This window comes from Rhinopithecus bieti, unplaced genomic scaffold (genome assembly GCF_001698545.2).
Source record: "Rhinopithecus bieti isolate Rb0 unplaced genomic scaffold, ASM169854v2 scaffold_35312, whole genome shotgun sequence".
NCBI classification, from domain to species: Eukaryota; Metazoa; Chordata; class Mammalia; order Primates; family Cercopithecidae; genus Rhinopithecus; species Rhinopithecus bieti.
The window spans coordinates 85,795-99,804 of NW_016814757.1; the positions used below are offsets into that span (position 1 = coordinate 85,795).

The 14,010-nt window shown below is 40.0% G+C and overlaps 1 protein-coding gene across 1 annotated transcript in view; it reads right to left on the reverse strand.

The window, feature by feature from the left end:
• SYT10 (synaptotagmin 10) overlaps window positions 1–6,691 on the reverse strand; it is a 64,964-nt gene extending 58,273 nt beyond the window's left edge. Inside the window, exon 1 of the mRNA XM_017851916.1 lies at window positions 6,239–6,691. Coding sequence (XP_017707405.1) covers window positions 6,239–6,389 — 151 coding nt within the window. The 5' untranslated portion in view covers window positions 6,390–6,691. The remainder of the gene's footprint in view (window positions 1–6,238) is intronic.
• Between the last annotated feature and the right edge of the window lie 7,319 nt (window positions 6,692–14,010).

Below are 14,010 nucleotides of genomic sequence, written 5' to 3' on the forward strand. Positions count from 1 at the left end.
TTAGTCAGGAACTCTGTTTGTAAACTTGGTCAGTGTTAGGTGTTCCACCAACAGAGGAAACTGGCATTGTGCAAGTTAGATGAGAGACCTACAATAGTAACACTCCTTATCTGAACATTCAGTTTCTTTGATACATTTATACTAATGATGCTCTGAGATCTTTTAGTGGGTGACTCTCAGCTCTTTTTCCTTGCCATATTTTGTCTCCAGTGCCTCACAGTACTGAATTTTTAATGTATACACTGTTAATTATTTAACTTGACCAAAATATGGTAGGAAAATACAGTACACAAGATTTTAATGAATTATTTTTTCTAATTACAAATTAACAAAAACAATGTAACTGGTAATTTAATATATGTTTTCACTACAGACTTATTTATAAACATATGAAAGGAACTATATTTGGGATTATATGAGTTCAAAGTTGTGCATTTCAAACACACTAAAAATCTTTTATGTGATTTTACAGTTGACACAAATCAATTATATTTGGCCAAGAATATGTAAACACCTACTCGTACACTGAAGTACACATGTGTGTATATAGTCAAGTTAAGAAAAATGAAAAACACTGCTTGTTATATTTGGATGACAGAAAATCTAATAGAAAGATTTGGGATTTGGGTCATAATTGCACACTAAGAAATTTCATTGGCCAGCAATTATAGTCAATAATATAATAATAATAAGAGCTCATCTTCACAGACATTTTTTCCAATGCCCTTCAGCGCCAAGGATGCCCCCAGAATCTCCTCTTCCTATTCCTACTCTTCGTTAAACCTAGGTTAAAATCTAAGAAGCCCTGGTTTCTTAGCCTATCTCCAACACTAACTAGTTGTGATTTGAAGGGAAGTTACATTTCTTTGCCTTGGTTTTCACATCTGCAAAATGATGATTCCCACTTTCAACTGGAATGATTAACAGCAATCTGAATAATGAGATGGTTACTTTTCCCCTGTCACTTTCTACTTAGCACACTAACAATGCTTTTCTTTTACTGCCATACATGAATATATTGAACAGAGATTCTAGAACTTGTAGACCCAGCGCTTTACGCAACACTTACAAATTTGCCATGGAATTATAGCTCCACCTGAACACACTCTGAAGAAAGTCAATGGATACCTATATCAAGTTCAGTTGCTTTTTCATGAGTATATTGCTCACTGAATTGTAGCTTTTAAATGTTTCAAATGCTCTAATTTCTGCTGTTATCATAAACTAAATATTCTGTATGTCTATATGGCATATTAGACCCTGGTGACACAAAAATACAGATGTATACAATTTAGTTGCAGAAGGGATTTGGAGGTTATTAAGACAGACTCATTATTTTACAAATAATAAATTTGAAGCTTCTTGATAATAAATCCCAAGATTCATTCATTCATTTAAAAAAATGTTAATTGGGCCAGGCGCGGTGGCTCATGCCTGTCATCTCAGCACTTTGGGACGCCGAGGCGGGTGGATCACCTGAGGTTGGGAGTTCGAGACCAGCTTGGCCAATATGGAGAAAACCCCCCGTCTCTACTAAAAATACAAAATTAGCTGGGTGTGGTGGCACATGCCTGTAATCCCAGCTACTCGGGAGGCTGAGGCAGGAGGATCGCTTGAACTTGGGAGACTGAGGTTGTGATGAGCAGAGATCCTGCCATTGCACTCCAGCCTAGGCAACAACAGTGCAACTCCGTCTTAAAAAAATAAAAATAAAAATAATAAGCAAATAAATAAATAAATAAAGTAGCTAGTATGAACCACAGATTTTTCTAGGCACTGAGGATAAAATAATTAACAAGCCCCTGCCCTCAAAGAGCTGGCATGCTATTGACTTAATGTGTACATCATTAGTGGAATAAAACGTAGATCGGGAAGAATATAATCATATGTTCAAAATAGAAATGATTTTAATTGACATTGGAAATTACATTAAACATTTATGGTAATGACTGTCTTCTGTCCGAATTTTGTATTTAAAAGAGCTTGTAAATGAATGCAGATGCATCTCAAACAATTACCAATTTTTTTCAGAAAACCAAAATTATAGTAATGACTAAGTTTTTTTTAAATGTGATTTGAACTTGGTGTACAAAATCACTCATAAGAATTAGATGTCAGAGACTCATAGTTCACAGAAAAGGAAATACAGCTTTTAATTTGTCACAAAGGAAAAGAAAAGGTTAAAGCAAAAGAAATTCCTGCCAATACTGCTAACATACTAGGAATTAAGAAGAATAAATGTTTGCTGAGACCTCCTTGGTTTTGAAGATAGGTCTCCATTTCTGTTTGAAGTAAATCAGACCAAGCATAAGGTGTATTGAGGATCATGTGACAATGAGGCTAGACATAGTAGAAGCTGGCCACTCTGCAGTGGAGTGACAATGTGGAGGAAGGAAAAATACCCTCTTATATATCCTTCTTCAAATGGGCCTATCATTTTGAATTCACTGTAGCTCTATTATTCTTTTACAGACCTACAAGTCTCAAGGAAACAATTCTGCTGATAATATGTTTGTAAATTGGAATTCTTTATTCAATCACTAAGATGTGTAAAACTCTGTTATGGTGATTAAAAAATGGTAACTCAATTAATTGGGTAGTCATTTGGTTTGTCCCTCTACTAACTTTAAACTTTTATCATAGACCCACTATGCCTTGATCTTAGAGGGAAATTATGACGTAATTCTTAACATTTTACTTAACTATCCCTTTTCTTATCAGGTAAGTACTTTAATAAAATTATTTGCCATATACCTACTTATTATCCCTACCTCTAAGAAACGGAAGAACACAGGTATGAATTTAAAAGAATTTGTATAAATTTTATTTTAGAATTTTAGTCCCAAATTAAAATTGTGTAAACATGCAAAATTAGAACATGAATGAATTAAATGCTTATGAAAATCTTTAAATTAAGGTTAGATCTATACAATTGTGATGTGAGCTCACGTGACTGAGCTTAAGTGGGCTTGATTAGCTGTGATTTATGAGGTGTGCCTTTTAAGCAACACAGGTTCCTTGAAATTGATAAGCATTTGAGCAGGAATTAAAGAGTAACCAGACATTAAGCTAAATCCAGTTTAAAAACGATTATATATATTCAGTCACAGTATGCCTGAAAAATAACTTTTGAGCCCAATATATTGGGCTAAAGCATTCTAATATTAAATCATCTTGTGCATTGAGATGAATTTAGTGGGTGATATATTTATTTGGGGAGAGGGAGAGAATCTGTGGTAAAAAGACTCAACATATCTGATATTCTAACAATTGCACATGGTGAACTTTCTAGAATATTAGTAATGCTGGCACATATAATGACTGATAAACTATGCCAAAAGAGTAAATGTACCTGTGTTGGCAACTTTAGTGTAAGTCTTCACCAATTTCATTAAAGTATGAGATTGGTCATATTGCGATCATACTGTGATTGTGAAATCCTCAATGGCAACAATACTGCTGCTGCTTCTGCTGCTGCTGATATGGTAAAAAGGATGGTGATGCTTGCACTTCACTGGCATTTACAAAACCAGTAAGATAATATCTTACTTATATATGTGATTTGTAACTCCCTTCATGTAGAATGACTTTAACTGGAATTACCTGAATTTCTCTCCCTCTATCTCTATGTGAAGGAATTAAAAATATACACAATTTTGGAGCTTGTAATTATTACTGTAACGTTAGAACAACTAATACCATCTGGGCAGTGCTGATTAACTTTCAGAGTAAATAAGCACTGTGCCATTCAACATTGTTGATGTCTTCCTACTAAAAATGCCCTTCTCATTAAACAATGAGCAGAAGGATCACTGGAAGTGCTTTATTTAGGAACCTATAATAACAAGCACGAGAGCACAAAGTTATAAGAAAATCTACTTTGAAGAACAGTGTGACGCCGAGTGGCTAAGAAATAGAATTAAATACTTGGCAAACAATCTTTAAATCCACTTCATAGATCTCTGTTAACTTTGAGAGTCTATTTGCAAATTAAAGTATTTTACTTCTAACTGTTGCTTAGATTCGCAAATGAAAAATGTATAGCAATCTTGTCTTTATACGTCATACACAACCTATTAGAATATCTTTCCTAGTAATAGCCATTAAATATGTGTGTTCCTATATTAAATCGAATACCCCTCTTGTATATATTATGTAGTCTATTTTTCCTCCTAAGGGGAGGAAAATATTCTCGCAATTGTTTTAGGCTAATTTTCTCACTTTTTATTCCCAAGGGGAAAAGTTCAAAAGGAATTCAGACTACAATTACTTCTTGTGGTGATTAGGAAAAACTGAGAACCATTTCTACAATTCATATACTGTATTTTATCTGAAACTGATATAGTTGTGCATTTTGGACAGATTTAGAAGCTGGGATTTGGTTTCTAATTTTCACATATTTTCCTCAAAACTAGCCAATCTGAGACCCGGGCAACCCCTATTTGGTGTGTGATCACAAAAGGGCAGGAAAGAGGAAAATCAGTAGTTTTATTCACAGCATCAACTGTTCAATTACCAAAGCACAGTCTTCAAACTTAAATACTCTCATTTCGTCCAGTGTAGCCTCTTCTCTCAGTGTTACCTTTAGCACGTGTGTCACTAAAGACGTTTCAGAAAAGCTTACCTAATATCACCACAGAGGACTCTGAGGTCACAGTATTCTGGTCTTTACCTCATACTTAGCACGACAAAGAATACAACATGCCCACCAGTGCCTTCCGCTGAGTTTCATACACTCCTAGGAATTTAACACCTACTGAACGAATGGAAATGATTATCAGTTGTGTTTATACACTGACAAAATTTTAAAGTTTTCCGCTCCAGGGTCCAAACAGCGGCATCTCTTCAAGCTCTGCCAAGTGCAGAGCCCCCTTGGCTCGCGTTGCCGTGGATCAGAGAATTCCAAACCCTGCGGCTACTCATGTGAAAGATGGAACGTAAAAGCTAAACTAAACCCATTCCCGCTCCCCGCTTGGCTTTGACGCAGGGGTAGTGGTGGTGGGGATTCAATAAATGTGCCCAGCTTTGCTCCCTCCCAGCACGCAGGGCTCCATGTTGTCCTGCTCCACTCCGAGCCTGGCTGTTCAGCTCTTGTTGCCCTGACTACCTTCAACGCTTAAAATTCCGCCAGGAGATCAAAATGACAGGAAAAGCCAAGGGAAAGAACCTAGAGAAGGAATGGCAACCTTCCAGCCGAAAATCCCGAAAGCAGTGTTTTTTGACTCCTAGTGCAACAAGTGACCCTCCCAAGCGGCTCTCGAAACCACGCAGCCCGCAACTCGGGGATCCACCTCGCGTGCGCCCGAGCAGCACAGCAGGCTGGACACACCAACCTTTTCCCCAGTCGTGACCCAAACAGTGACTCGGATTCGATCCTTTCCACCCCCAAGCCTTGAGGAAAATCCACTTGAGACTTTTTTCCATCTCCAGATTTCCGACAGTCAATATCCTCCTCCATCCAGCCCATTTCCTAGTTTCCTGAAGGATAGGGAGGACGTCTCTGAGTTGGATGTATGAGAGCGTGCGTGTGCTAGGGATTTTAAACGTTTCCCCTCTCTTCCACTTCTTCGATATGTGCTCTGAGCTTTAGGTGTCGCCTCACAAATGGGATCAATAATCCCTGCTGTTTTACCAACTTTGTCAAGAAACCCTAGAAAATCATATATATTAAAAGGGCTTTAGAAATTGTCAAGTACCCGAAAGGTTGCAGCCGCGAGTTACCTCGGAGGCCAAGGCAGCCACCTCTGCAAGGGAGTTCTGCGTCCAAGCATAGACTGTCCGTCCCGCCTGGCCCCCACCAAAAAGGCCGGGACCAGAGGCTGGTGAACAAGCGAGAGCAGCCCCAGTCCCACAGGTGAGCCGCCCCCACAAGCAGCCGAGCCGGGAGCCTTCCCGGCGCAGTCACCGCCCGCACTCACCTCTCCACTCCGGGAGCGAGATGGGAGGCGTGGGAGAGCGCCGAGAGGCACGGCGAGCCTGGGAGCGGGAGACGGCGCCGGGAGGCGGGAAGCGGACCAGAGAATGGGAGAAGCCCTGCAGGGGGACAGGAGGAAACAAAACCCAAACGCCCCACCCTCGAAGTCGCCAGGAGCTGAGCGAAGGAGGGAGCGAGGTAGGAAAGCGCGGCGCCCCAAATATGCCCCGGGAGCGGCGCGGGAGGCGCAGAACCCCGGAGCTTGCAGCCGAGCGCGCGGGGTCCCAGCGGAGCGCGAGGAGGCGAGCGGAGCCCTCCGGTTACCTGTGCTGCCTCCGCCCTGGCTGCCCCTGTCCCGAGGGAAGATGCCCAAGCACTTCTCCCATTCCACTTGGCCCGCGAAGCACAGCTCGGTGACGATGTGCAGCGCCTTCTGGCACAGAGTGTTCACTCCGTCCTCCTTGTGGAAACTCATCGTTTGGCTTTTCTTTCGTTTTCTCTTTTTTTCCCCAGTTAGCCGTCTTTTCTTCTTCCCGTATCTCTAGACTAACCCCTCGGGCGTCCTAAGCCATAGTCCGCCTGCGGTGACTTTAGCTGGAGAGCGCGCAGCTGAGACCCGGCAACTCTTAGGAGCCCCACGTTGGTCCCATAGCGGGAGCCGAGGGCGCAGGGAAGAAGAGGCGCGCGAGGAGGCTGCGGCTGCGGCGAGGTTTGCGCCAACTCTCCCGCCGCGCGAGCAAGCCGAGGCGAGCTGGAACTAGAGACCCGGCATGGAGTGCTGAGGGGAGGGGGGAGCCGTAAAAAAGCCAAAGCCCTCGACTCGCAAGCACGCCCCCCTCCTCTCCCCAGCACACTGGTGTTTCTGGCGGGTGCCTGGCGGCGACGCGTCCAATAGCAGCCCGGCGCGGGCGCGGGGTGACTGGAGGCAGAGCGCACAGATCCAGCTCCCCGCGTCCTCTGGAGAACTGACTCGCGAGGGAGGGCTGGCGGCTCGGCGCCCCTGCAGAGGCCGGGGATGCTCATCGTTGCCCAGAGCTGGCCCAAGGAGCCCTCTCCGTTTTCCCAATACTTTTCCCTGCATCAGTGCAGCCATCCCCGCCGCCTTTGTCTCTCCAACTTTTCCACGCATGTATTCTACTTTTTGTGCTATCTGCTTCTGCCCTTCTGGAAAAGTCATCCCAATCGAAGAAAAACTGAAAAAGTTAATTTAAAAAAATGAATGCGCGAATAAGCAAACCCTCTTAGGTAGATCACAACATAAAATGTTCTTTGTACTAATAATCAGATAAGATTCTGTTGATTAATCCGTAATTGGAGATTGAGAATGCACAACTTGACTCTCTCCATCTACTTTCTTAGCGACTTAAAACAAGACATGGGTGTTAAAGGGAACAGGATTAAGTTCAAATCTGTCACACATCTCAGCCTAACCTTGAAGCTGCTTTCAGGTCTTGGTGTTCCTCCCACGTCAGCCTCCCTAGTAGCTAGGACTCCAGGAACTCCAGGCGCCTTTTTTTTTTTTTTTTTTTTTTTTTTTTTTAACTTATTGTAAAGACAGGGATCTCACTATGGTGCCCTGGCTGGTCTCGAACACCTTTGCTCATTCAATCCTACCGCCTTAGCTTCCCAAAATTCTGGTATTACTGGCACTAGCCACCACGCCCGGCCTGCTTTCGGGTCTTTGCCTGAGTCTGTAAAATGGGAGATTTGGACTCGGATGTCTTAAGCTCACCTGTTTTTATAATTCTTTAATGCAAATGCGTGCAAATCACTAGAACTAAAGCGACAAAATAAAATTAATAAACACGGGCTTCAGGATGTAATAATGTGTTTACATCGTTTTAAACTGTTTTGGGCAGAGTTTCATCCCATATCATAACCTGAGGATCGATTTAACCCTCTTGTGATGAGGGATTCTTTATTTTTGAAGTGGGATGTATTGAGCTTGTTGGCATGTCTATACTAGCAGAATAAGTAGTCTTTTTTAAAAACAGCTAATCAGTTCATGGTAAATTATTTCCTTTGCACGGGCACTATGGTAAACCTACTATAAATATTAGCCATAGCACTCCAGTAGGGAAGCATTCATTAGTTGAATAACTTTGACCTGATCCATAGGATAATTGGTTTAACTAGGACTATTTTTTACCATGAATTAAGACAAACTAAAATCTGCAGTCTCCATTTGTTTTTTGTTTTTATGCACACTGACTTGGGTGGTTTTTCAGTCATTGTCTAAAGAAATAATTTCACTGTCAATCCAAAAAAAATTAAACATCTACTGTATCTACAAAGTTAAGTAACACATTTTAATAAGGCCCTTTCCAATTGCCTTTTGCCCCCCATTCTGCTACAGTCTACACAGACAGACCGGTAGAAAACAACCCACAATGCAATGCTGTACTTTCATATTTACCATATGAACTAATTGCTGTGTAGGAGGACCAAATGAGTAATTATCTTTATACTACTTACAGAATCTAATTGCTTAAGAGGAGTAATGCAGAAGATCTTCCTAATAACCCTCTTGTGTTTGATTTCAGCGTTAAATATTAAGTAAACAAATTCTGAAAATAACTTTCCTGGTATTTGTTTATGCTGTTCCTGGCCTTACTGTTGTGTTTTCACAACAAGCAGAGTTAATTTCACTTGGATATTCATTTTTCTGAATTCATTTCTCTGAAAAAAAAATTTCTTTCATCTAAAATGAATATCACAGGTTTTGATTTTTTTCTTTGTTCTTTGGACTATCTCACAGCTCATTAACAGGTGAATCAAAAGAGTTTTTTTTTGTCACTAACTAAAAGCTCAGGTAAGAATTTTGGGCAAAGTAAAACTGCATTGAAGATCATCTTTTTCCATGCTGAAGGATAAGATGACAAGAATTTCAACTTTCAGTCTTTAATTTTTTTTTCCAACTATTTCAGCTACCAAGAACCTAAAAAGTAAACCAAGAAATATAGATTTGTATTTACTTCCCCACTCACACTCTGAAGGAATTGCTGAAATAGTAAAAGGAGAGGAGTGCAGGTTAGACTGATATTTACCGAGCACTGTAGGCTGTGCTAAGTACTATAGTAGCCACTGTTAGTCAAAAAAATGCTGGCTGTAATGATCTCTGTCACAGCTTCCTTCTGGATGACCTCTACGTTATGTAGAGGAGGGACTGGTTTGGAAATAAGGAGCCCAAGAAAAACCCATGTGAGCTAAGCATACCTGTTTAAGTGACAATTTTAAACATTCAAAACTCTGTGATTTCCCTACTTGCTCAATCCTCTTCCAATTCCTTCTTCCTCTTTCTCATTCACATCGTGGAGGAGTGAGAGTTAGCTTGTTAGGCAGAGATCTCCCTAAGGTAAGGGGAACTTGGGAATCACTCTAAGACTCTAATTTTAAATATTATTTGACCTCCAAGACAGGAACTAAGAGAGTGGGTAAATGAAGAAATCTCAGAGCAGCTAAGCTTAGTCTGAATGAAGATCACAGAAAATTATTAAATTTTAACTTACTTAAAGTGTTACTGCTTTCCTTTTTTGTATTCTATTGGCAGCTCAGATTCATAACATCCCAGTTGTAACTTTCTGTATACACTTGGGGCCGCTCCTGTATTCCTCAATTCAGAAAATGGAATTGCCACTCACTCACCGCTGGTGATGATGATGACCAAACTTCTGGCTTGCACAGAAGGGTGTCCCTACTAAGAAGTCCAGTTCTGACTCCAGATCCTTCCTTCCTTCCTTCCTTCCTTCCTTCCTTCCTTCCTTCCTTCCTTCCTCTCTCCCTTCTTTCCTTTTGACAGAGTTTTGCTCTTGTTGCCTAGGCTGGAGTACAATGGCGCAATCTTGGCTCATTGCACCCTCTGCCTCCCCTGTTCAAGCGATTCTCCGGCCTCAGCCTCCAGAGTAGCTGGGATTACAGGCACCCGTCACCACGCCCAGCTAATTTTTTGTATTTTTAGTAGAGGCGGGGTTTCACCATGTTGGCCAGGCTGGTCCTAAACTCCTGATCTCAGGTGATCAGGCCACCTTGGCCTCCCAAAGTGCTGGGATTACAGGCAGTAGCCACTGTCCCCAGGCCTCCAGATCCTTTTAATACAACCCAATTCATCACTCTGGAAGATTTGGTGTCTTTTCTTTTTTCCATTATGTTCAATTTGTTCATTTTTCCTGATGGATACCCAGTGAGCATTTCAATCTGAGACTCAGTTTTGAGTTCTTCAATTCTGAGAAATTCTATTGATTTATTCCTTCAGTAATGTTCTAACTTCCATTTTTTCTGTGCAGTCCCTTACTAGAACTCCTTTTTTGTTGGATTTTTGACTATCAGGACTAAATTTCCAATTTTCACTTCTCTTCTATTTTCCATTTTTGTCACCCTGCTCCTTGTGCTCTAATTTTGGGGAGATTTCCTTGACCTTGTCCTCTGAGCCTTCTATTAAACTACTACAATTTCGTGTCTTATAGTTCTAAGATCTGCACACTTTTTGGGTTAGTGATTATTTTTTCTTATTTCATGGATGCAAAATCTTTTCTTCTTTCTCTGACCATATTCATTATGTATATTTAACACCCTTTCACCCTTGTTTCAGTCTTGTCATCTTTTTCTCTGAATAACTCTTTTTGTTGTTGTTGTTCTGTTCTTTATGTTGGAGGATTTTTTCTCAGGTGTCTGCTGATCCCTGGGTTTCCATTTAAAAGCACTGTAATATGGATTTGCAGGACCAAGTGCATCAGTAAGACATAGAACCAATGAGCATCACTGAAGGGCAGTTCAGAACTGAGCTGTGTTTTTAATTGGAACACCCCAAATATCAGTATCAACAGCTTTATTCTCTGGAGTGATTAAATTCTTTTCAGAGAGGGACTCTCTAGTGTCTCACCAGGGATGTAAAGGTAATAATTAAAATCTGCCTGCTTTTACTTAATCCTCCTTCTTCAGTATGTCCCCTGACTCTGTCCTCTTTTGGGTCTGATGTCCGGGATCTAGAGCCTTTCAAGGTTAATATTTCCGGGCAAAACAAAGCACAAAAAACAAACCTATTTTATTTGCAATTTGGGGAAGGGTAATAATTAAGGATGTGTGAGTGGAGACTTGAGCTTCAAGACATCTTAAGAATTACATTGACCCCCAACCCCTGCCTTTTTAGCCTCTTATCTTACCTCCACCTTCTTCAGAATGAACATGAGGTGTCTCCATCTCTGTTTTATTCTGGGTCTCTCTGGGGTGAATCACTAGCTTCTCATTGCTGTCTGCCTCTAGAGGTTTAAGCTCTCTCTGTTTAACAAGTTAGTGACTGCTTCTTCACCGACTTCCATCTTCTAAACCTATTAACATCTTTTGTCTTTTTTTTTTTGTCTTTTTAGTCTTTTTGTTCTTTGGGGTTTATAGCCTTTTATTGCTTTACTGTCATTGCAGTGTCATTTCAGGAGCAGGAACACAAGCACACAAGTTCTTAATTTATCATGTTTAGCTATTTAAAAAGCCAATTCTCATTGTGCCACTATTTAAAACTTTCCTGTGGCTTCTAATTGTGCTTTGGATTTATTGAATACCTTCAGTATGGTCTGTAAAGCCTTACTGACCTGACTTCTATCTTCTTTATTGTTTTCTGAGTTGACCGTGTGCTTTCTTTTCATCCTCAATTTCTCCTTTGCAGCACAAATCATGAAGTCAAATAATTTCTTGTAAGCTCTGGAAGGAAGGGAACATTTCTTGCTTTATCACTGCTCTTTTTCTAGTGCTTCACACTGTGCCAGCAGTAATAGTTATTCAATAAACATTTGTTAATGAGTAGATTAATATGTCACTTCTTAACCCTATCTCTTTCTCTGTAGTTATCATCAGTAATAAGAGCCATTAGTTACTTATTTCAGAAATATATAGTATATTAGTCTGTTCTCACACTGCTAATAAAGGCATACCTGAGACTGGGTAATTTATAAAGGAAAGAGGTTTAACTGACTCACAGTTCCACATGGCTGGGGAGGCCTCCCAGTCATGGCGGAAGGCAAATGAAGAGCAAAGTCATATCTTACTTGGTTGCAGGTAAGAGAGCTTGTGCAGGGGAACTCCTATTTATAAAACCATCAGATCTCATGAGGTTTGCTACCATCAGAACAGTATGGGGGGAACCACCCCCATAATTCAATTATCTTCACCTGGACCAGCCCTTGACACGTGGGGATTATTACAATTCAAGGTAAGATCTGGGTGAGGACAGAGCCAAACCATATCACCAGGGTATGTAATAGAAGCTAGTAAACTGTTCTATTCCCAGGGAGGAAGAAGGCCCACAAGGAAGAGCAAGTGGCAGTAGTGCAATATATTCTTTCAGAAGGAAAAAGATGGCCATTTATATCTCAGGAACAGTCACAAACTCTTGATACCTGTTTTGTGTCGTGTCTTTTATATCTATGCTTAATGGTCATAATCATAATTATTATTAGATATATAAGCTATAAAAAACTAAGTACTTTCAAGCTAATTGTTATAGTATTAATATCTTATATATTAGCTCATTTAGAATAGTGACAGACACAGTTCTAAGCTTTTTACATACATTTACTATTTAATTTTCACAATAAACTGGTGTAATAGATATTTTTATTTGTATTGTACAGGTAAAAAAAAAAAAAAACCACCTCAGAGAGTTTAAGTAGCCTTTCTTAGGATATATAGCCATTGATAGTAGAGTCTGGATTCCAATTCAGACCTTAAGTTGCAGAATTTAGGTTCTTAGCCATTGCTGTATGCTGCTGCTTCTCATCTATCCTCATAAGGTGTCTACAGAGTAGGCAGAAAGGTATTAAGGGATCAGTCAGCCAGGAAGGTGAATTGATAAAAGCGTGAAATGATAAAAGTATGGCCTTTATCTACTTCTTCATTCACATTAGCAACCAATCCATGACCCTACTAGTTATACCATCTAAGAACCTAGAATGAACCTTGTCATATTCTTTTCCTCTCCCATATAAGTAAATAAGCATATGGATACACAGATGTATAGATGTTACTCTGTTGTCTATTTTCCAAAATGGTGCAGTTTTTACTTAACTGTAACTAATGAAAATCCCTTCAGTTTAACTGTTGTAGTTTAATGAATTATTTTTTCTTGCTTTTTTGAGGTATAATTGACAAATAAAAAATGTACACATTCAGGGTGTATAATGTGATGATTTGCTATAGCTATACATTGTGAAATGATTACCACAATTAATTTAAATAGTATATCCATCATTACTCATAGTTACCATTTTGTGTGTGTAGAGTAAGTTAGTGAAGACACTACAGATCTCCAGGAATACCTGGGAGATATTGTGGATTTGGTTCCAGATCACCTCAATAAAGTGAATATCATAATAAAGCCACAAAATATCATCAAAAAGTCACAGCGCATTTTTGGTTTCCCAGTGCTTATACAATTTATCTTGACACATACTGTAGTCTATTAAGTGTGCAATAGTACTATGTCTAAAAAGCAATATACATGCCTTAATTAAAAAATACTTTATTGCTAAAAAGTTCTAATGATCATCTGACCCTTTAGCGAGTTGTAGTCTTCTTTTGCTGGTGGAGGGTCTTGCGTTGGTGTTGATGGTTGCTGATTGATCAAGGGTGGTTGCTGAAGGTTGGGGTGGCTGTGGCAATTTCTTACAATAAGACAGCAATGAAGTTTGCTGCACCAGTCAACTCTTCCTTTCACAACATATTTTTTCTGTGCTTTGTGATATCATTTTACCCACAAAAGAATTTTATCCAAAATTGGAACCAATCCTCTTAAATCCTGTTGCTGCTTTATCAACTAAATTTATGGAATATTCCAAATACTTTGTTGTCATTATAACAGCGTTTCCTGTGTGTTCATCAGGAATAGATTCCATCTCAAGAAACCACTTTCTTTGCTCATTTATAAGAAGCAACTCTTCCTGTGCTCAGGTTTTATCATGAGAGTGCAGCAATTCACATCTTCAGGCTTCACTTCTAATTTTAGTTCTTTTGTTATTTGTACCACATCTGCAGTTACTTCTGCCACAGAAGTCTTGAACCCCTCAAAGTCATCCATGAGGGCTGGAATCAATTTCTTCCAAACTCCTGTT